The 22,052-nt window shown below is 35.9% G+C and overlaps 1 protein-coding gene and 2 long non-coding RNA genes across 3 annotated transcripts in view; 2 read left to right on the top strand and 1 right to left on the bottom strand.

Moving 5' to 3' along the window:
- The first annotated feature begins 2,446 nt into the window (after positions 1-2,446).
- LOC147838993 (uncharacterized) overlaps positions 2,447-22,052 on the top strand; it is a 41,007-nt gene continuing 21,401 nt past the window's right edge. The window contains exons 1-2 of the long non-coding RNA XR_015520831.1: positions 2,447-2,571; positions 3,642-3,735. This is a non-coding gene — a long non-coding RNA (uncharacterized LOC147838993). The remainder of the gene's footprint in view (positions 2,572-3,641; positions 3,736-22,052) is intronic.
- On the top strand, positions 10,584-14,675 carry LOC147838994 (uncharacterized). The gene is made up of 2 exons (XR_015520832.1): positions 10,584-12,749; positions 12,792-14,675. It is a non-coding gene; the product is annotated as an uncharacterized LOC147838994 (long non-coding RNA).
- Positions 14,711-21,975, bottom strand: zgc:136410. The gene is given in 9 exon segments (NM_001040294.2): positions 14,711-14,864; positions 14,974-15,083; positions 16,095-16,233; positions 16,334-16,378; positions 18,391-18,506; positions 19,987-20,122; positions 20,635-20,679; positions 20,871-20,906; positions 21,922-21,975. Coding segments are annotated over 9 exon segments (669 nt in total). The 5' UTR covers positions 21,950-21,975; the 3' UTR covers positions 14,711-14,850.

A 22,052-nucleotide genomic window follows, 5' to 3' on the forward strand; every position in this document is an offset into this window, starting at 1 on the left:
TGTTCTTCTGGAGAAAGTCTTATTTGTTTTACTTTAGCTAGAATAAAAGTAGTTTTTAATTTTTCAAAGACCATTTTAAGGTGAAAATGTATAAAAAAAAATTATAAAAATGTATAAAAGTTGTATATTTTTTTCAATAGTCTACAGAACAAACCATCATTATACAATAACTTGCCTAATTACCCTAACCTGCGTAGTTAACCTAATTAAGAGTTTAAATGTTAAATGAGCGCAAGCTCAGCATCTACTGGGAAGAGAGTCGCTGCCGGTGAAGTGCTTCCAGTTTGCTTATTGATTTAGCGATAGAAGATGAAGCCTTCAACTTCACAAAAATGTATAAAAGTGGACCAGAATAAGATACTCCTGCGTCTGTCAACAATACACAAATGCAGCAGGAAACGAGTCTCCGCTGATGTCAAGAGGGAGCGCCTTTTTTTCTGCGCTCCTCCCCATCCCAAGAATCCTGTCTGCAAGGAGACATTTCTAAGTGTAAGTTTATTTTTTAAATAATTTCCTACATGTAGCTGAAGATTTATTTATGCGATATAAATATATCCTGCATTTGAAAATATTGTTCCTGGCCTTCACTGAGCTCAAGTAATAGTTTAATGTACAAAAACTGTGAATGAACTTGACTGTTGATGTCTTAAATAATAATGTCAAACAACCAACATTTCTTAAAATGGATATATCTCGTTTTGCAATGAAACCCCTCATATACTGAACTAGAGAAATGGCCGCAATGACAGAGAACACACTTTGTTCTTGATCATCTTTGCGCTGATTCCGTTTATAGTTTGTGTTTTCTCTGAACAATGTTTACTTTCAGCGGCACATGAGCTCAATCGCTCTCTGCGAATATCACCATAAACACTGCCTAAACAACCTCAAGGAACACCCACAACGGTTTCCACACAGAGCGGCAGTGTGAGTGAGGCTTAACAATAACAAAATCAACTATAATGAGCATGGCAGCTCTTCAGTAGCAAAGCTGCAAACCCCTGATTTAATGCGAAGAAGAAAAGCATATGTTAGCAATATAGATGAATGACAACATCCCTTGAAAGATAATTAGCAGAGCGATATTTGCATTCTGTATGGTTAAGCATTGATTCTGATGGCTTTGGCTACTTCCATTGGCTGTGTATGGGACTACACTATGGCAGATTTCCACTAATGCACATGATATATGTGTGGTCAGAGGCTGAGCATAAGCTTTCAGTCATTATCCACTTTACATCTGTTTTTATGGTATCTAGAGTAATGCATTTGCTAATCGGCAATTGACCCTTATTTAGATTCCATTACAAGAGCCAGCATGCAGCTTCAGTATAACAGCAGCTCATCTCTGCTGCACGCTTGCTCTGTTTTGTCACGTTACAGCGTAAACAAGGTGTCAGTGTTTACAATGCAGATCTATTTCACGTATTTCCTGTTCATTGTTTGTTTAAGGAAGTAAGATTAAGGCTCTTGTTAGTAGAAGTGGATTTAAATACAACATATTAAAGCCTCACTAAAGTTTCCTTGTTTTCTAGAAAATCAAAGCGGAGCTCGAGTGTGTGTGCCATCATTAGTATGAACACCAGTGGTGAAGAGTCGTGAAACATCACGCTCGAGTAAAGGTATCATTACTTGCCCAAAAATCTAGTGCAAGACGAGTAAATGTGTCTGTTGTAAATATTACTGAAAGTATAAGTATGAAGCAGGCCTTTTAAAAGTACTGAAGAGGAATGAGTATTAAAGATGCATTCACGTGATGCGTTTGCATGCTGTTTGTGTACATTCTGTGGGGAATTTAATGATTATTTAAAGCCATTTGGTGATTTCAGTTCTCATATAGAAATCTTCATCATCATCTAAACCAGAGATGCCCAAACTAGGGCCCGCGGGTGGTAATAAGAGTGAAGTCAAGAGTACTATTAAGAAAAGACTGAAAGAAAGGGGGCAAAAATAGTTGGATAATGAAAAAAGAGCCAGTGGTTTCACAAATTCAAAAGAAAGTAGGAGAAATGAGAAGTGTATAGGAAAAAACAGGAGAGCAGAGATAATATCTAGGATGAGATTTGGACACACAAAATAAATAGTACACTTTTTTAAATGGGTGAACATGGTACAGGACAGTGTGAGTTTTGTGGACAAGAGGAGACGGAAGAACATGTCATATTACACTGCATGAAGTATGAAGATGAAAGGAGGGAACTTAGTGAGAATTTAGAAGAGATACGAGTGCAATTCAAATTAGATAACATTCTACAAAATAACTCAGGAAATAACTATAATAAGTAGGAAATAAATGGTTTACCTTTTTATTGCAGTAACTTAAAAATACTCATTAATGGGAGAGGATTTAATAAAAGAAAGCAATGAGCAATGAGGGTTAAGTTATAATGATCCACACTCCATACCAGTTGGTGGCGGAAATACACCATTTTGTTGTTTGTCAACTGCCATTAAATTAATGAAGAAGAAGAAGAAGAAGTCAGCTTGTGGGTCGAGAGAGCAATGTTTCCTAATTCCCACACTAATTTATTTTGGTCATAAAGTTGATGATTTGTAATCCCTTGTCAACCTGTAAGTGTTTATTTGATCATTTTGTGATATTATATGTCAAGTGAACTGCAGATAATTGTGGATGTTTGGGGTTCATTTTAATGTTATACGTTGTGTTTATTTCAAATAGATGGACATTTCTTGACTGACTGACTTTATATTGTTTATCATTCTACTTTCAATATTGGGTCTGAAATGGCAACTAAGTAAATCTTAAAATATCTTAATCTCTATTTAATTGACTAAACAATGTTGTTCTTTGATAGTCATTGGCTGATCATATGATATCTCTATTTAGAATGTGGATACTTTACTAAAAATTATATTAAGTAAGGTGAAAGTCTGAATGTGCGAATATGAAACCAACTTTACCCCAATGCCTCTCACCAATTGAGGTAAAGTTGGTTTAATATTTACACATTCAGGGCTCTATTTTAATGATCTAAGCGCAACATCTAAAGCACATGGCTCAAAATAAAGGTAAAGTTGGTTTTATATTCGCATATTCAGACTTTCCCCTTAATAATATAACTTCAGAAAAGTATTCTTTGCAAATTATAAATTAGGAAACCATATTAGCACCCTTTGATTATCAAATTACAGCATTGTTTACAGTCAATCAGATAGTGTTAATGTTGTTTACAAGTCATACTTGCATGCTAATTCCTATCGAACATTCAAAGTAACATGTTGATCAATATTGAGACTTCTAAATGAACAAAAAAGCGAATATAAAACCAACTTTACCTCTATTGGCTCAAAAGCATTAAGGCAAGTCTGAATCCACTTTGGCTATTTTAAGGATGATAAAACACGCTCTGCGCCCAGGCGCATGGTCTAACAGGGCTGTGCTTATTCTCTTAATGAGTTCTGCTCATACAAGTTGTGCTCATACCTCATAATTAATCTGTATTAGCCTTTTTAAAATCTGCTTTAGTGTTTTATTGAATGCCAAAGTCTCAGTGTGTGAATATAAAACTAACTTTACCTCAATCTCTAACCAGGAAAGACAATGAAGCATGGTGAATGAATTGATTGTAAAGCGCTTCGTTTTGCATGACGAAGTGGAGTAACTTCAGTGCTCTTTGTAGATCATCAGCGATTATTCTACACTATGGAGACTGAGAAGGTGAGCGGACGCTGTCGGGGACCAACATTATCTCCAAGTCCAGCGGATTCAGCTAAGTGTGTCGGATATTTTTGTTGCGCCAGCACAGCGTGACTTGTTTAAAGACTCGTTGACTTTCATGGTATTATTTGATGGGTTTTTTGTCTTTGGTACTGTGTGATTGTCAATACTGTTTTGGTAGGGGTGATTAGTATACGCTGTAAGGGAAAATACAGTATGTGCATGTGTAACACAGGCCAGCTAGTATGAGCTGTGCAGGCTATGGTCTTTAGCCTACTTGTTCGAGCAGCTCCCATGCAGAAGGTCGCTGGCACGATCCCAGCTCGGAGCAGGTTGGGTGGTGTAGGACCGGCGGGGTTACACATGTAACAGCTGCACTGCATTTACAGCTTTCTTTTTTCTTTTTTTGGAATTGACCAGCTGCCTATATCAGATTATTTTTTAACTATGAGCTATTAGATATGCCCGTGTCATTTACATGCACACACGCACATACAAGATCTGACATGTTGTAACTGGCAAATATTGCACATAAAAAAAGAGCAATATTAGGCCATACTCACACTAGGTACAGTTGCTTTGAACCGGGCCAAAGCACGCTTGTCCCCCCTCCCGTCTCCCCTGACGGCCCGCGCTCACACCATATCGGGCCTCGGCACGCTTACGTCATCGCTGCTGCGCTGTTCAGAAGCGCTCTCTATGGCAAGCCTTTTTAGCATTTAAATCTTTGTTCTGACTCCATAAATATATTTCGAGATATCTCTAATTATATTTTGACTAGTCATAATTATAATTCGACTAGTCAGAATAACAATTAGAGATATCTGCAATTACAATTGTACTAGTACGAAATCAGATTGGAGATATCTGCAAATATATTATGACTGACTAGTCATATTCCTACATTGACTTCCATTGAAAAATATTTGCAGATATCTCTAAATGAGTTTTGACTAGTCACAATTGTAATTAGAGATATCTCTGAGTTTTTACTAGTCATAATTACATTTGGAGATGTCTTTAATTCATCATATTTAGAGATATTTACAAATATATTTGAAGATATCTCTAATTAATTTACTAATAGTCGAATTACAGTTGTAGATATCTTGAATTGGATTTTTGACGAGTCAAAACTCATTTAGAGATATCTCTAATTACAATTACAATTGTCATTCTGACTAGTCGAATTATAATTATGACTAGTCAAAATATAATTAGAGATATCTCTAAATATATTTATGGATAGTCAGAACAAGGTTTAAATGCTAAAACGGCTTGCCATACGCTCTCACTCAGCAGCACAGTGGAGATTTCTCTAGTTATATCGTTTCAGTCGTTTGATATGCCGTCAAATATTTTGCCAAACAGTCCTTAGGGATGCGGGGACACGCAGTCAGATATTTCGCCGAACAGATCCGCCACTTTTGGCGCTCATAAACAATCATAAAGCCCTCGTGCTGCAGGAATGAGGAGGTTTGCTGAAGGCGCGCAGCTGGCGTGCTGTGAGGAGTTTGCGTCTTTAATAAACTACGGCAGTTTGCGTTCACTGAACAGTAAGAATGATTAATAAATCCATATCAAACAGTCCTTTAAAAGTCACGTCTCGCTTTCGGTTTCGGGCTTTGGCGCGTTTTGTACTCACACTACAAGCGTACCGAACCAAAGCCCAAGTGTACCGCGCTCAGGCACACCTCTCCCAACCGGGCCAGGGCCGGCCAAGTGAACCGTGCTTGAGCGCGATTCAGCGCACTCACACTTCTCAAACGATCCGGGAAACGGGCCTGGGCACGGTACTGATGGCATAGTGTGAGTAGGCCCTTAGTTTTGATTTGATTTAACTTTACTAAATCCTTCAATAAATGGCAATCTATTGATTATTGCTTAACAATTTCACTTCACATCTCACAAAGTAACTTTTATTTTACATCTTGTAAACTACTACTTATTTTTTCTTTACCTCCATGTGTCCATTTATTTATTTTTATTGATTATTATTTTGCTCGTAAACAATTGTTGCATTTATTTATCTGCTACATGTTTAATTAATCTATTTGCTAACATTGTTTGTGGTTTGCTTTTGTAGTACATTTGGACTATAACCCATGGTTCATTCCTCTGATTATATTTCTGGAAGCACGTTGTACATCCATTCTGATAACTTTAAATAAACATGTCAACTACAAAAAAAAAAGTTAGATTTAGATTTTAATCATTATAAAAGCTGAATTTGTTTTGGATGAACACTAATAAAAGGTTTTAAGAGTTCACCCTTAGCTGATGATTGATAATGAAGCTAGTTTGGCGTGCTGTCCCGGGAGAGAGCAGTCCTGGGAGATCCTCGAGCCCTGGGCTCCCTCCCGTTGCAAGGCGAGAGGGGAGTTTGAGCTCAGGTAGATCTTGATGACTCCCCCTCTTGCTTATTGTAGCTAAGTGTCAGATATGGTGGGAACTCTGGGAGGAAACCGGAGTACCCGGGGAAAACCCACACGAGCACGGGGAGAACGAGCAAAACTGCACAGAAATGTCGCCTGGTTTGGAAAGGAATTAAACCAGGGGCATTCTTGCTGTGAGGCAACAGCGCTAAGCGCTTCCCGTTTGAAAGGAGGGAAAGTAGGGTTGGGTGGTTGTGGGGGGGGGGGGGGGTTCTACAAGACAAAGATATTGAGATGAGAAAAGTCTGGCTATTAATAGTGAGTTAAGGATCGTCTGATAGGATAATTAGTCATTAGCTGAAGTTGGAACAGCTGTGAACAATCATAAGCACGTGATCCTATCGAAATTAGTTTACAATTAAACTTCACTTAAGGTCACAAAAACTGCTATATATTCTGATAGAATACCTTTTTGAGAAGCTTAAAGATAGCTCTCTTTTTATATGACTATAGCTACTAAATAAAAAACAAATGTCACATTCTAACCCCGAACTAACAACACACTACGTGATGAGATTCGCAGGGATAAGCAATTTGGCTGTTTGCACCAGACACAGAATAGAGCACTCACTGCACTCCAGCCAAATGGTGAAGTTTATATTCTAGTAAACACATATTTAACCTATTTAACATGATTAAATGTAGATGCTGGATCACTGATATGTTGATATGTTGGTACTAAAGTTCAGTTTCAGCCGGTTTATTTCATTTTCCAGATCTGAGCTGAACTATCTGCTGCTGCTTTCAGTAGTATGGCAATAAATGTCATGTGAAATGACATCCAAACTTACATTTGTAAAAGTCAGCCCAATGGTGAAACTAGCAGCTAGGTCGAAAGTTAAATGCGTGTAAGCCTTCTCTAGCGCTTCTGAAAAGAATTCTGTTATTTATTAGAACTTATTTATATTTGTTGATCAGCTCCGAATTTAATCTGACTTCAATTTTAAGTGATCGAAAAAAATTTGGACTGTATTTCTAATTATAAGAACGGATCACATGCATCATTTATGAATTTAGAGTTTTGATTTATTACATACTCTTCAGTTGTACGTTCAAACTCCACACAGAAATGCCAACTAATCCAGCCGGGGCTCGAACTAGCAACCTTCTTGCTGTGAGGCGATTGTGCTACCCATTGCGCCACCATGCTGCCCCAAAGGAAATTTGATTAATTGAATGAGAAATTTATAACAAAATGTACATTTTTGAGTGAACTGATCCTTTAAGGTGAACGTAAAGCAAACAGAGACTTCCTCCATAGTAGATGAATGGCCTTTTCCTGTTTGTGTGCTGTAGAGACAAGTCATTTGGCCTCAGCGGTGTCCTGTGCGCTGATGAAATCTACTAATTTGATTAGGCAATGGAGACAGTTGTGCCATCTGGACCTGTCTTCCCAATGCCAGGCGGCTCTAAAAATAGACCCGTCCGTCACTATTTCAGATGACAGAATTACGAACGCAGACCCGCAATGAGGGAAAGATTTGCTAACAAGGCTCAAAATGAGGCTGGCACCTGTTCTGAACAGACCTGCTTCAGCTGCAGATTACCTTGAGACAGGCGCTGGTGAATGTGTGTGCGTCTTCTCGCCCTGCTCGAACACAGTTAAAGTCAAAATCATTAACCCTCTTGTGACATATTTATTCTTTTTAAATATTTCTCAAGTGATATTTCATGGAGCAAAAAAACACAGTATTCCTGATAATATTTTTTCTTCTGGAGAAAATCTGATTTGTTTTATTTCGGCTAGAATGAAAGCAGTTTTTTATTTTTTTAAAGCCATTTTAAGGTCAATAATATTAGCCCTCTGAAGAGTCTAATCAAGGATCTGAGAAGCCTTGTAGCAAACTTATGTGTGTGTTGTTGCAAGAAAGCAACCATTCATTTGTGTTGTGTTTTATTTTCATTTGTTATTCATTTGTTTGTCATGTAATTATTTTATTTAATCAAATGATCATTAGTCATTTATATAAGTATCATTATATCATTTTATTGATCATTAATTAATGATTTGATTATTATCATTATTGATTATTTGTCATTTTATTACGCTTTTATATTTATTTATTATTATTGGTTTAATCTTATGACTGTGGATTCAAGTGACACTTGTTTTCATGAGTAAGAGATAAGTGAATGTCTCCATTTCAAGGTCTGGATTGTCTCTGGACGATGTTGTGAATAGACATGATGAGCAAATCGTACTAAATTCTATGAATTAGATCTTACGAATTCGTACGAATTAGCCACTAAATGAGTCAAAGTTACAAATTGGCGTAAGATTGCGTTGGTTATACAGTGACTAATTACCATAACTTTACCCTAATTACCCTAGTTAAGCCTTTAAATGTCTCTTTAAGCTGAATACTAGTGTCTTGAAGAATATCTAGTCTAATATTATTGACTGTCATCATGGCAAAGAGAAAAATTATCAGTTATTAAAACTATTGCAATTGAAATGTTAACTATTGAAATGTGCTGAAAAAATATCTCGGCTAAACAGAAATTGGGGAATGAATATACAGGAGGGTTAATAATTCTAACTCCAACTATAACCATCCTTCACTTTTATTTTTATTTAATCCAGTTGTTTGTAAACCTGTTCCTGGAGCCTTCCCATATTGTGCGTCTATCATCAAACACAGCTTCTAAATCCGACTCCAAAGCTTGAGTTGTGTTTCTATATAGATTTTTACTTCTTTCTTCCCTAACTTCTCCTAACACAAATGTATGTTATTGCTTATGTTGTACGAGTGCCCACTACTAGCAGAATGCATGTAATTGGGTTTAAATGGAACACCTGCAAACCCTTAATTCACTGTGGAGCTGACTTGGCATTAGTTCTTATATTGCAGCCAAGACTTTACAGCATCAGTAAACCGAATTTAGCATACGTTTATTTTCGTAATAACAGTGTCGCTATTTTGGTACACACAGTGTAGGTATGGAAAATGAGCAAAGTTTGGGGAATAAAAGGAGTAACCTGTGACATTTAAAATTATTTATATGGTAAGGGCTCTGTAAGTAATCATATTTTTGTGAGCAATTTTTTTAAAACATGAGTATGCTTATGTGGCTTCTGCACTTTAACCACAGAGTACATATTGTGTTATTGCTGGATACATAATAGGGATTATTGAATGACACTGGAACTTTAGGCTGTTAAGTATATAATAATGTTACGCAACACTTGAATCCCAGTGCATAGCAAAACAGTAAGATTACTCTGTTGCCTTTGTAGCAAAACTGCAGTGCTTTATTATTATTATTATTATTATTATTATTATTATTATTATTAGAGATTACAGCCTGATCTCACGAGAAAACGTAAGTATTTTACGTTTTGCCAGTTTAGTGGCTAATTCGTACGAAATGGTACGATTTTAAAAAGGAGGCGTGGCACCTAACCCCACCCCTAACCCCAACCGTCACAGGGGTATAAGCAAATCGTACTAAATTGTACTAATTAGATCGTACGAATTTTTACGAATTAGCCACTAAATGAAAAAGTTACGAATTGCCGTAAGATTGTGTTGGAGATGATGAGCTCTATTTTAAGGATCTAGGCGCAAAGTCTAAAGTGCATGGTGCAAAAGCATTAAGTCATGTCTGAATCCACTTTTGCTATTTTAAGAATGGTAAAATACGCTCGGCGCATGGTCTAACAGGGTTGTGCTTATTCTATTAATGAGTTCTGGGTGTGTTTTAAGCATAATGTGCATTAACCAGAGTCTCGTCTCTCATTCCCTTTAAGAGTCAATTGCGTCGCTCCATGGTGCGTTTGCTATTTACATGGCAGATTTTGTAAGAGGAAAAACTCAGCAAGCGAGAAGACATCAGTCTTCTTATGACAACAGTCATGACTAACCGATCGATACCAGCTGAATACAATATCAATACATTCCTGTATGTCTTGTGCTGGCTGTCAAGACCTGTTGATTTGTACTGGAAAGTGACTGGCGGTTCCCATATCACTCAGAGACTGAATCATTCACCTTGACCATGAGAGACTATGAAGCACTGACTCACTGAGTTGTTTTGGAGGACTTAATGGACATCAGGCTAGTGAGAAGTCAGCCAAAGCTTTTCTACATGATACTGCAGTAGGCTTGACCAGAGGATGATGACAAAGACTTGTTTGTTTACACACTCACTGGCCACTTTATTAGGTACACCTAACTAGTACCAGGTTGGACCCCCTTTTACCTTCAGAACTGTCTTAATCCTTCGTGGCATAGATTTAACAAGCTACTGGAAATATTCCTCAGAGATTTTGCTCCATATTGACATGATAGCATCACGCAGTTGCTGCAGATTTGTCGGCTGCACATCCATGATGCCAATCTCCCGTTCCACCACATCCCAAAGGTGCTTTACTGGGTTGAGATATGGTGACTGTGGAGGCCATTTGAGTACAGTGAACTCATTGTCATGTTCAAAAACCCAGTCTAAGATGATTCAAGCATGTTATCCATCAGAAGATGGGTTCTTCCTCAGTTTCCTGTTCTTAGCTGACAGGAGTGGCACCCGGTGTGGTCTGCTGTAGTCCATCCGCCTCAATGTTGGACGTGTTGCGCGTTTAGCGATGCTCTTTGGCAGACCTCGGTTGTACTGAGTACTTATTTGAGTTACTCTCATCTTGACCATTTGGTTCCAGTTGCTGCCATGTGATTGGCTGATTAGAAATTTGGCTTAATGAACGGTTGGACTGGTGTGCCTAATAAAGTGGCCGGTGAGTGTAAAGCACAATTAAAATAACACAAGTTGACCAATGTGCTTAACAATAATGAAATCCACAAATAACAAAAGTAAAGGCCCGAGCACAATAACTGTGAAGATAATGATCAAGATAAAGTTGTAAAAGCGGTTCACAGTGTTAAAGAATAACTACAAAGTGTTCACTATTTTAGTGATCTGTTATCATTGAATTAATTCGAGCCATTAAACCAAAATAAACTGCACGTTGCACTGATTAAACATCATAACATCTCTTTAGCGATGATCACAATCTAATTTATGTAAATTAATGATGCTTTTTCAATGCAAAAAAAAACCCATGCTTGCTGAAAAGAAAACACAATTGCAAAAATAACTTGCTATAGCCAGCTTAAATTATACAGACAGCCTCTGATCTATATATAAAGCTATAGGAAAACCGTCCGAAGCTTCTGAACGCACTGAAGGCCGGGAAATGTCTGAGGCGTACTATGGTAAATTAGCGAGGCAGAAGAAAAAACAAGACCTTGAGGCACAGTTTCTTGACTGTCTGCGAGAATAGTCTAATCAAGTCGACTCTCAAGGGAGCTCATTGTATTATGTGAGACTCGGAAGTGTGTAAATAATGATTACAGCGCAGTCCAATCATATTCAATTTCATGGCCAAACATGAAGGGGGAAAGGCTTTCTGTTTGCGTTTCATAATGACAGGAATGAAATATCATTTTGTCTGAGGTTTATAGCAAAGTCTTAATTATTAACACCGTTCTTGTGAACACTGGCACAGCCTCGATTGTTTCGTGTGAATACTAAATAAACATGAAAGACTGGAAATTAAATGTAGGGCTGTATTGTAATCTGGGAGGAAATAGAGAGACTAAAGGGCGTGCACTATAATTTTTCCAAATCTGAAATACGTTACTTAGGGTACGTTTTGTTTTCCATTTCAGATGAAAAATCCACAAGGGGGCGCTGTTTACATTTATGCAATTCTGAAATGTCACTTATGGTAAGTTCTGTAGTACGATTCAATGACAAATCCACTAGAGGCGCTGTCTACATCTATCACAATCCGAAATAGTAAGTTTTGATGTACGTTTCAGATCACAAGTCCACTAGAGGGCGCTGACCTAAACCTTCTCTAAACCCAACCGCTTAAAATGAAGTGAGGTTTTGGTTAAAACTAGAACAAAAAATCTACCATATCTGAAAAATTATCCAGTTTTATTCTGTTTTCACTAGGACATATTTGTGCTTGATTTACTACCAAGGATTGACTCACAGGCATTTTAGATTATACATGGCTGTAACGGCACAATGATTATAATCAATCTATGATGTCAATATATAACCCAGCAGGCACAGGACGCAACCTGTCGTCAGATTGATGTTGTACCCCAGTGTCGTGGGACGTCGCATTTTTATTTGGAATTGAAAATTGTGTTGACGTCAGAACCCTACATCAGTCCGACGTCAATCTCTAACCTAAAATCAATCAAATATCAACGTCTAATGATGTTACAGCTTGATGTTGCTACAATTACGTCTATCAGATGTTGAATTTTGGTTGCCATACCTGATGAGTAGTTGTATTTCGGGTTAATATGACGTTAGTTTAAGATGTTGACTCGACGTTGAATTTTGGTCACTTTACAACACAACTTAAAATCAACCAAATATCAACGTCATTTGATATCGCTATTAAAGGTCAACATTACGTTGTTCTTAGACACTAGCAATCTAAATCTAACCTAATATTAATGTCTTATGATGTTGTGTCTGCTGGGAATTGTCATTTACATCAATATATGATCATCAATATTCAAAATTTCCATTACAACATTTTAAATAGTTTGAAGTGATGTATTTTATGGACTGTCGCTGTAAATTACAGTGTAAAAACCTGGTAAAAAAAACTTCCAGTACTTTTGCTGTTCCTGCTATTTTAGTCTTCTATATCCAAGTTAATTTTCAAAAATAAATAATAAAAAAATGTATTACCGTAAATTAGTCGTTGTTATTAATTATCTTGTGCTTTTAAATTGCATTATGGAAACTTGATCTTTGTTCCTTCCATCTACATGTTGAAAAGTTGAAAATAGTGACTTTTATTGACATTTTTAATAGTTTAAAGTGATATACTTTCTGGAAGGTTGCTGTAAATTACAGTATAGAGATCTGGTAAAAGAAACTCCCAGTACATTTACTGTGTTGTTGCTAGATCGGATATGGTTGCGGCCGGAAGTTAACGAAAATTATTTATATTATTTAATTAATTTCCCATTAATTGTATTTTATTAACTTCTACTCCCACCCCAACTGTCACAGTACTGTAAAAATATTCATTATTGTTTTACAGTGTTATAAAAAAAATGCTGCTATATTAATGTGCATATCACACTTCTGGCTGGCCGTGTATCCCATCCAGACTTTAGTCTTTTACTGTTACTGTTGTTTTACAGACTATTTTACAGACGATTCAATTAAACTTTAAAAACAAATGTAAAAAAATCTTAATGAAAGATAATAATGACCATAGATTAGTCGTTTTTTTTTAATTATTATTATTTGTGCTCTTGAATTGCATTATGGAAGCTTGATCTTTCCTCCAACAACCTGTTGATTTGAGGTTTAAAACAGTGACTTTTATTAACATTTTTAATAGTTTGACGTGATCTGTTTTCTGGAGTGTTGCTGTAAAATACAGTATAAAGACCTGGTTAAAAAACGGACAGTACTTTTGTTGTTTTACTAACTATATTTAATTTAATTTAAATTCATCTGTTTTTGTACAGCACTTTTTACAATGTACATTGGGTCAAAACAGCTTAACATACACTGTAAAAAATATCCGTAAATGTTTCTGCACATTGTGATTAATGTTTTGTTTTTTGTTTATATCGGTTTCTGAGTTGCATTATGGGATCTTGATCTTTCTTACAGCAACTTTTAATCTTGAAAAGTGTGAAAAAGTGATTTTTATTGTCATGTGCAATAGTGTGCAGTGCTGTATTGTCTGGGTTGGTGTTGTATATTACACTACAGAAACCTTGTAACTGCAGTACATTTTCTGTTATTTTGCAAACCTATTTCTCTAGATATTTTTTCTTATTTAATATATTATTAAAACAACTAAAATGTCAATAAAAGTCACTTTGTTAAACTGTAGAGTTGAATTTTCAACATCAAAAATGGACAGAGCAGAGATCAACATCGCATAATGGTTGGGACTTCAACTGGACTAGAGAACAGCTATTTTAATTCATCTTCATATTGCATTACTGTGTTCATGCAGTTTACCACAACAAAGGAATTGATCATTAGTAAAGCATGTAAAGTAAAATACAAGATTTAAAAGAAACAAAGATCTCTAATGTGTGAACAGTGCTTTATAACTAAACTATTATCACGCTTTAAGAACTCTGCCTCGATTCCATTTTTAATGCATTTGTTTTAAGGAAACACCCAATACAGATTGTAATCAAGGACGGTTGAAATATTCATTAAATAAAAGAAGGAAAGAGAGAACAGAATACATTCATCACTGAAATAAAAAAGTTTTGGTTTTGTTTTTAGTCCAAATATCTAAAACTTCTTAAATCAAGAAGCATTTTCTGGACAAGTACAAAAGAAAAGTTTGGTTTTCAGAAATAAATAATCAAAATGAAGTTATTTTTCCTTAAAACAAGCTCAAAAATCTGACAATGGGGTTAGAACAATAATCTAGTGTCTAATGAAAGTGAAAGCAAGGTTATTTCTCTTCCCTCATTGGCAGATTATTTTGCTTGTCTAGAAAATGTTCCTGTTTTAAGGATTTTTAGATATTTGGACTAGAAACAAGACAAAAAGTTGAAGGAAGAAAATCATAATTTTGCATACCCTCCACCTGCACCAAACTACATTTATTACAAATATTCCAAAGATGCCAAACATCATATGCTATTATACATATAAACTTGACTATTTATTACACTGATTATGTTTCAGATGCTGGCAGAGAATAAAGAGTCCAAATGCAGAAGATCATAACCGAGCACCTGCAAGATAAGAAAAATAATTAGATGAGTTCTTTAGAAATGAGATAAAAAAACAGATTTAAAAATAGAATCCAAGTATGCTGATTTATTGCTCTCTGCAATGACTTACTTCCAGACCCGCAGCTGTAGGTGATGTACAGGTACTTGTATGTGACGTAACACGGATCCCCGAAGACATCGTTGGAGGCTGATACTGTGCATGTGTTCTTTCGATTACATCTACACCACAAAACGACAATAGTGAAAGAAAATATGATAAAAGCCAAACTTAATTCTGTTTATTGTGGTCATGGTCTTTAGTAGCACTCACTGTAAAAAAACCAAAAAAACACAAAAAAAAGACAGATGTTTTGTTTTTAATATCTAAACATCCTTAAACCAAAAAGCATTTTCTAGACCAGCAAAAAATATTGTCTTTTAAGGAAACAAGAAGTCAAAATTCTGTGAGATTTTCCTTTTAAAAAAGCAGAATAGTCTGCCAATGGGGTGAGCAGAATAATGTTATTTTAGGTTATTTTTCTTGTTTTACAGAAAAACCCACTTTAATTTTGACTCATTTCTTAAAACAAAACAATATGTTTTGCTATATTTGCTTGTCCAGAAAATGCTTCTTGATTCAAGAATTTGTAAATATTTGGACTAGAAACAGGACAAAAACAAAAGAAGCATTTTTGATGATCCCATTGAAAGGCTGTGGTAATATGCTGTCAATGTACACTCATCGGCCACTTTACTAGGTACACCAGGTTGAACCTACTTTTGCATTCAGAACTGCCTTAACCCTTCATGGCATATTGACATGATAGCATCACGCAGTTGGTAAAAAAGATCTATAAATGTAAGCAATACATTGTTTTTTGGAGAGTGAAGAGGACAGTGTCATAAGGCTTGTGAAGACAAAGAAAGTTGAAGCTGTAAGAGCAAGCCCAGGCTTTATAAGCTTAGTATGACATCATGCTGCATCACGCATCGCGGAGACTTCAGCCAATTACAATGCAGTGATTTCACATGTGCTTCAGGACTTTCTCGAATCGAAACTCTACCCATAGTGTCAATATTTGATGCACTGTCAAAGTTCCTTGAAAGGGGATCACACTTCATACTGTTCTATTGTCTGCCAGTTTGGCAAACCATCAGATGGTTTATTTATCATAGGATGGCCTGTGTGGATGTGCAATTTCCCAGCCTGAAACTGATGTGTCCTTTTGTGCGTTATGTATGTAAACTCACGCATCAGCAACCACTGTGTCTGAAGTTGAGCTGAAGCAGTTCGTCTTGGTAAGTTGAGAAGCAGGTCGTCCAGCAGAGCATGTGCTGCTATCAGTTCGGCCGTAGTTAGTGCTTTCAACCTTTATGTAAGATCCTACCCCTGAAAAACAGCAACTTTATAGATTCATTACTATAACTTTTACTAACAATCAAAAACTCACGTTACGTTATCAGTCAAGACTATAAAAAAAATTACACACCACATTTCAGGACAGCATTTGTACCTTCGCAGGCTGTAACTGAACCTACAGAAAACAGAGAGATGTTGTGAAGTAATTTGAGGAGGGTAAACTCAAAATATTTATTTACTGTACAGTACATGCCTGAAGCCGGGGGGGGGGGTTCGGGTGGTTCGAACGGACAAGAAGGCGTCCTTTTAATTATTTTATGTAATTTAATATTCGATAATATATTGATTATATAATTAATAAAATATATCAATATTTAATATTTATTGTAATAAAGTGTCATTTTAAATAACTCTGGACAGTAATTCAAATCCCATGGAGACTCAAAGCCACAATAATGTGACACGAGTCAAATGACATAGCACTTATCCTGCACGTAAAAAACCTGCTGGATAAGTTGGCGGTTCATTCCACTGTGGCGACCTCGGATTAATAAAGGGACTAAGCCGACAAGAAAATGAATGAATGAATGAATGAAAAATTGTTCTTTATTGCAACATTTAGGAAATATTTTTAGTACATCAAAATGTTATGATGACATCTGACTAGCTAATCCAGCAAAAAAAAAAAAGTGCTGCTTAAAAAGTCACTAAAATGCAGTATTTAAATCTCATAGTTAAATAGAAACTGAGGTGTGTAACTGCAAAAAGGTCCACTTCTTGAGAAAAAAAGAGCCACCCCTTTTACCAGGCTGGCTACAGGCCTGCAGTATAGTGTATATTGTACTATTTTTTTTCTTTTTAACATTGTTAAACTTGTTACAACTTTCTGCCCAGGGACTACAGATGTAAATTAGCTTCATAGCTAACTCTGTATGTACAGTATGTATGCATGCATGTATGTATAAATAAATAAATAAATAAATCTGTTTAGTAAGTACTATAACAGATTGTATCACAAAGTCATGACAACAACTGGTTTTGTTACTTTAACTTAATTTATTACAGAAATCAACTATATTTCTTTAGCTAAACTTGTTTCTAGTCCAAATATCTCAATATTTTTATATCAAGAGGCATTTTCTAGACCAGCATAAAAATACTGTCTTGTTTTCAGAAATAATGAGTCAAAATGAAGCGAGTTTTCCAACCCAAGCTCATTCTGGAAACGTAGCCCCGCGGACGTTTCTGGAGACCGTGATTTACGTGGCCGGAGGTACATAAAGGCCCCATTTGGTTATTTTCGAGCGAACGCTGCGGGGCGGTGTCACCTTCGAGTGGAGGGCTTTCCCGACGCAATCAGTTTGTCCGCCTAGCTCACAGCTTTGCGTCGGCGGAGCGGAGGCCCCGGACGAGGAGGAGGAGCCGGAGCTGGCCGCGGTGGACGACGACCGGGATCGAGTCCAGGGAACAGCGGGTTCCGGAAATTAGGTAAGACGAAAAACGGAATCCGAAAAATAAGGACGAGAACGCGGCGGGATCCGCGGTCGAAATCGAAGACGAGGGCTTTTGCTTTTTTTTTTTCTTCAATCCAGCGGCTTTTCGCGCGAAAATGGCGCAGGCGCGAACGCCGCACACTCCCGAGAGGCGCCCGCCCGAGACGCGAAAAAGCGCGCACAGCGGCCTCTCGCGGATTCGCGAAAACAAAAAACCGCTCGAATACGTACCTCCCGGGACGTAAATCGCGGTCCGCAGAAACGTCCGCGGGGATACGTTTCCACAATGAGCCCGTGTTGGAGTTTTCCTTAAAACAAGCAAAAATAATCTGCCAATGGGGGAAGGGAAACAATCTTGTTTTCACTTTGACATACGATTATTCTGCTTCCCCCATTGGCAGATTATTTTGCTTGTTTTAATGAAAACTCGCTTCATTTTGACTCATTATTTCTAAAACAACTCTATATTTTTGCTTGAGTAGAAAATGCTTCTTGATTTGAGAATTTTAAGATTTGTGCACTAGAAACAGGAGTAAAACTCTTAAGAAAAGCATCTTCTGCAGTGTACAGTCTTGCAGAGCAAAAATAACATTTATATTGAAATGAGTATGTAAGTGCACTAAATAAAGTTCATAAAAATATTTAAAATGAAGCATAAATTTATTGAGCAGGACTATGGAGAATGAATACTCACGTATTAGAGATAGCCTGCAAGAATAGAGAGTTGAAAGGTACTTGTATGTCCCGAAGCAGGGATCAGTAAAGACTTCATTTGTTGCAGAAACATCACAAATTTTCCGGCCATTGCAGCTGTATGTGACATAAACATGAGGTTACATTAAAAACTGCAAATGAATGACAGTTCACAACACATTCAGATAACATTTAGCTGTAATATTAATCCTCATGTTGTCTTGTGATACTGTATAAATAGATTAGTCTATAGACTAATCCATCCTTTGGGTCAAAATGACCCAATACACTGCAAAAAATGCTTTTCTTACTTAGATTTTTTTGTCTTGTTTCTAGTCCAGATATCTAAAAGATCTCAAATCAAGAATCATTTTCTACACAAGCAAAGGATATTGTCTTGTTTTAAGAAATAATATGCCAAAATGAAGTGAGTTTTTCCTTAAAACAAGCAACATCTGCCAATGGGGGAAGCAAAATAATCTTATCACAAATCGAAAAACAAGATTAATTTGCTTACCCCATTGTCAGATTATTTAGCTTGTTTTAAGGAAAAACTCACTTTATTTTGGCATATTATTTCTTAAAACAAGACAATATGCTTTGCTTGTCTAGAAACTGCTTATTGATTTAAGAATATGTAGATATTTGGACTAGAAACAAGACAAAAAATCTAAGTCAGAAAAGCATTTTTTGCGGTGTAATCTTGTTTTTTTGTTTTACCCTATGATTATTTTGTTTACTCATTGTCAGATTACTTTGCTTGTTTTAAGATGAATGTCACTTTATTTTGGCTCATTATTTCTCAAAACAAGACAACATGTTGTGCTTTCAAGAAAATGATTCTTGATTTAATAATTCCCACTTTATTCTGATGGTCCATATGTTGAATTTAAATGACATTGCATCTACATGCCAACTAATTCTCATTTAATTATAAGTAGACTGTTACACTGAAAAAATGCTTTTTTTTACTTAGATTTTTCTCTTGTTTCTAGTCATATTATCTACACATTCTTATATCAAGAAGCATTTTCTATAGGCAAGCAAAATATATTGTCTTGTTTTCACAAATAATATGCCAATATTAAATGAGTTTTTCCTTAAAACAAGCTAAATAATCTGCCAATAGGGTGAGCAAAATAATCTTGTTTTTTCTTTTGACATGAGATTATTTTGCTTACCCCATTGGCAGATTATTTAGCTTGTTTTAAGGAAAAACTCACTTCATTTTTGCATATTTTATCTTAAAACAAGACAGTATGTTTTGCTTGTCTAGAAAATTCTGCTTGATTTAAGAGTTTTTAGATATTTGGACTAGAAACAAGACAAGAAATCTAAGTAAGAAGATCATTTTTTGAGGCGTAGGGGTAGGGTTAGTGTAAGTTGTACTAGTGTATGTACTTGCAAAATTTCTTATAGTCAGTTAAATGTCTGTTGAAGAAATATATCAAAGATATTAAGCAGACAGTCTACTAATTCTCAAATGGACCATCAAAATAAAGTGTTACCAAGAATTTTTAGATATTTGGACTTAACCGAAACTTTAGTTTTTTTTTTTTAAGAACCTAATATTACCATGTTTTGCAGCAATTATTACCTTTGTGACACAATAGCCAATGCACTGGGTGTATGGCAGTTGGTGTATTGAACCTCATTAAATGGACGTCCTGCAGAGCAGGTGATTTTGTCTGTACGTCCATAGTTTGCAGCAGTTATGTGAATCGTACCTGTGTCTGCATGGAGATAAAAGTAATATCATATTAGCATATGCAGTTGAAGTCAGAACTATTCGAACTTCAGTGAGATTTCTTTCCTCTTTGTCATGATGACAGCACATAATATTAGACTAGACATTCTTCAAGACACTAGAATTCAGCTGTTCAAAACTAATATTGCCTAAAGGGGTTAATAATATTGACTTAAAAATGGGTTTAAAACAATTAAAAACTGCTTTTATTCTAACCGAAATAAAACAAATAAGACTTTCTCCACAAGAACAAATATTAGAGGAAATACTGTTGAAAAATCCCCTTGCTCCTTTATATAGCACTTAAAAATATATTTGAAAAATAAATATTTAAAAATTTAAAAATATACATTTGAAATATAAATATTTCACAGGAGAGTGTATAATTGTGCACACACACACACACACACACACACACACACACACACACACACACACACACACACACACACACACACAAAACAGAACTTTAATTGACTGTAACACTGCACCTCTTACCACAATTGAGATGCAGGACAGACCCCTCACACGTATTTACTGTGACTGAAAAATGAAAGAGAGCTTTTTAAGTATCAAAAAATAAGAGGATAGTGATCTCCAGATACTGCATCACACACACACACACACACACACACACACACACACACACACACACGTCTGAAATGTAAAACTGGACTTCACAATGAAGTCAGGTGATTTTTGTTTGATTATAGTTGATCAGATCAGTGAAATACTTGTAGATATCAGCAGTCTGGAGTTCATCTGAACCACTGAAAGACAAAAATGCGAGATAAAGCATTAAAATACCTGCTAATCTTTTACAGTGTTCAAAGTCCTACACACTGCAAAAAAATCCTTATCTTAAAACTCTTCAATAAAGAAGCATTTTCCAGACCAGAAAAATAATCACTGTCTTTTTTTTCTGGAAAAAGCAAAACACAAGCAAAACACAAGCAAAATAATCTGCCAATGGAGTAAGAGAAATTATCTTGTTTTCGCTTTGAATGACATATTGTCCTTACCCCATTGGGTACACTGCAAAAAATGCTTTTCTTGCTTAGATTTTTTTGTCTTGTTTCTAGTCTAAATATCTAAAATTTCTTATATCAAGAAGCATTTTCTAGACAAGCAAAACATACTGTCTTGTTTTGAGAAATAAAATGCCAATATTAAGTGAGTTTTTCCTTAAAACAAGCTAAATAATCTGCCAGTGGTGGAAGCAAAATAATCTTGTTTTTTTCTTTTGACGTAAGATTATTTTGCTCACCCCATTGGCAGATTATTTTGCTTGTTTTAAGGAAAAACTCACCTAATTTTGGCATATTCATTCAGAAAACAAGACTATATGTTTTTCTTGTCTAGAAAATGCTTCATGATTTAGGAATTTTAAGATATTTGGACTAGAAACAAGACAAAAAATCTAAGTAAGAAAAGCATTTTTTGCAATGTAATCTTGTTTTTTGTTTTACAATAAGATTATTTTGCAGTGTAAGTGATTATTTAGCTTGTTTTAACAAAAACTCATTTAATTTTGACTTTCTTAAAACGAGACAATATGTGTTGCTATTTGTTTGTCTAGAAAATGCTTCTTAATTGAAGAATGTTTAGATATCTGGACTAGAAACGAGACAAAAACCTTAAGAAGAGCAGTTTTTACAGTGTAAATGTTTAAAACAACAAAAATCTAATCTGAAAGTGCTGCTGAGCATGAGCGTTCACTGTACATGAAGCTTTGTCAAGAGTTTTGAGCTGAATGAAAAGGTAAAATATAATAATGATACTCACAGTTGAGGAGGACACTGAGGAAGAGCATGGTCGTGTTTTCAGTGGAACAAAGATGTTCACACAGATCCACTGACTCATATTTATAGTCTGCTGAGTCTGATTCTCACGTCAGATAAGATTTGAAATACAAC

The sequence above is a fragment of the Danio rerio genome, chromosome 21 (assembly GCF_052040795.2).
Source record: "Danio rerio strain M-AB ecotype USA chromosome 21, GRCz13ab, whole genome shotgun sequence".
NCBI classification, from domain to species: Eukaryota; Metazoa; Chordata; class Actinopteri; order Cypriniformes; family Danionidae; genus Danio; species Danio rerio.